The 2,174-nt window shown below is 40.7% G+C and overlaps 1 protein-coding gene across 1 annotated transcript; it reads right to left on the bottom strand.

The window, feature by feature from the left end:
• Positions 1-219: 219 nt before the first annotated feature.
• Positions 220-1,973, bottom strand: LOC144819845 (actin-like protein 7B). The gene has a single exon (XM_078677579.1). It carries the CDS (start codon positions 1,815-1,817, stop codon positions 495-497), a length of 1,323 nt encoding a protein of 440 aa, XP_078533705.1. The 5' UTR covers positions 1,818-1,973; the 3' UTR covers positions 220-494.
• Between the last annotated feature and the right edge of the window lie 201 nt (positions 1,974-2,174).

Here is a 2,174-nt window from a genome sequence, read left to right as displayed (position 1 = left end):
ATTCATTTGTGGTGTCTCTTAGTTCAGATATGGGCATGTAAAGTTGTGCCTCAGATCATTCATTATACATCGGGATGTAGTTCCAAAAGAAATGTACACCAACATTCTGCCCCAAAATTTCACAAATGTGTGCCATGATACAATTGACATGTACCTTTCTCTATACACAAAAGCAAATGCTCTTTGGATATCATCAAATTTGTTTATTTGCTTGATTCACAGTAAAAACTATGCAAATATTCTCTCGCAAGGTAGTAACGGATAACACAACCCTTTGCTAAATGTATGTGAAAATGATATTCTGCAGTGTATTTCAAAATACAAAGAAGGTGCAAAAATACCAAATTTTTAGAGAACAGGTATGTAAGAGCTTTATTCACTGCTTGCACATGTAAATAGCTTTGATCGTGTCAGCATCTGCAGGCGAAAAGTGATTTGTGGCTGAAAAATGAAGAGTTGATGTCAATGAGGGCTGAATTTTTCCTGTTCACTACTCAGCAACATTTTTTATAAATGACTGAAGGTCCACTCTCATCATATTCTTTCTTATAAACCCACAGCTGCTGAAATGATTTGAGCGATGCCAAGATGGATCCACCTGTCCACACAGAAAATCTCCTGTCTGGAGAAAAAGAGATGAGTGGTTTCTCAGCGGGGAAGACGTGGTTCATTTCTCGTTGGAACCGCTCTGGGAAGCCTTCCATCATAGTGCAGCCTCCACACAACAAGATGCTGTTCATCATGTTCTTCCTCAGGGTGGCATCACATTTGTTTAGACTGTTCACAGTCAAAGTGTGTAGTCCAGGTTGATTTAGTCCTATGAGTGAGGGTTTGAAGAGAGACTCAGAACAGAGGAATCTTTGCTTGCCAAGCGTGATGCGTTGCCCATCCGGGAGTTCATAATCTACCATGTACTCATTGACTGGCAAACCCATTTCATAGTCAAGCTCTGAGGACACGTAGCAGCACTTGTCCTTCATTTCTTCGATGAGGTGGACATGTTCTTCCTTGAAGTTGGTTCCAGACTCATTCAGAAGCTTCATCAGGTATCTTGTGACATCATCGCCAGCATAGTCAACCCTCCCAGAGATGCTTGGCAGCGTGTATCCTTCGTGGATAGGAACGGCGTGGGATACACCATGACCACATTCAACAACTAGGCCTGAAGTCTTACCATAGGAATACATAGACAATCTGGATTGATAGGCTATGTGCATTGCTGGAGTGCAGAATGTCTCAAACATCAACTCTGCGTACTTCTCTCTGTTTGTGGTAGGGCTAAGTGGCGGGTCAGACACCATAACAGCATGTTCTTCTGTGGGGAGCTTCAGTTCTGCAAAGAAAATGTATTCCCAGATATCCTGCACAATATCCCAGTCTACCACAATGCCATGTCTTAACGGATTAACTAATTTTAGTGGTATTTTAGCCTCCTTAAATTGCTGTCCAATGTAGTTTTCTTTACGGTTGTCCCCAGTTTTAGCTGTTTTCTGGAAATGCTTTCCGACAGTAGAAGAAATCACACATGAAGGTCTCGGTTCTCCAGCATACCCAGCTTTACAATAACCTGTTCCTAAATCTATGATTATTGCTCTGGTTTCTTTTACTTTCCTATGCTCTGTCTTGGGTGGTGTAGAATTAGATGTACTATCATCGTTAGTCTTTGCATCATCTTTGACCGGGAGATTCTTGCTTGCAAGTACTTGCTGTTGAGTTAATGAAGGCATAGGCATCAAATCTGCAGGTCTTTTTGCAGGTCCTTGATTTGATGAGACAGTAAGATTTGAAATCAAGCTGCCTCTTCCTTTTGATGACATGATGGTTTGCTGTTGTTGTTGCTATTCTGTTGTAATGGCTGTGTCGGGAGGTCAGGAAATGTATGTTAGCTTTTAAAGTTATTAGGACAATTAGTTCTTGGGTACACCAGGATCGGCAAATCGAATAATTCTGCAAGAGTTATGTCATCTGTCCACTTTCCTGAGAAAACAGAAACCCATTTAATTAATATGATGCAAAATTCATTGTCTTCAGTAAAAAAAACAGACCTATTGGATGCTAACACATTTCTCAACAAATTTAAGTCTCAACTCTCGAGAATGGCTTGTCCAGAGTACTTCATTTAATGAAGAGATATTAATAATTAACATCAATGCCTGCAAATTAGGACGCCCAGC

The sequence above is a fragment of the Lissotriton helveticus genome, chromosome 2_1 (genome assembly GCF_964261635.1).
Source record: "Lissotriton helveticus chromosome 2_1, aLisHel1.1, whole genome shotgun sequence".
In the NCBI taxonomy this organism is placed as follows: Eukaryota; Metazoa; Chordata; class Amphibia; order Caudata; family Salamandridae; genus Lissotriton; species Lissotriton helveticus.
The sequence above is the reverse complement of the archived record's forward strand: the minus strand, read 5'-3'. Positions and strand labels throughout refer to the sequence as shown.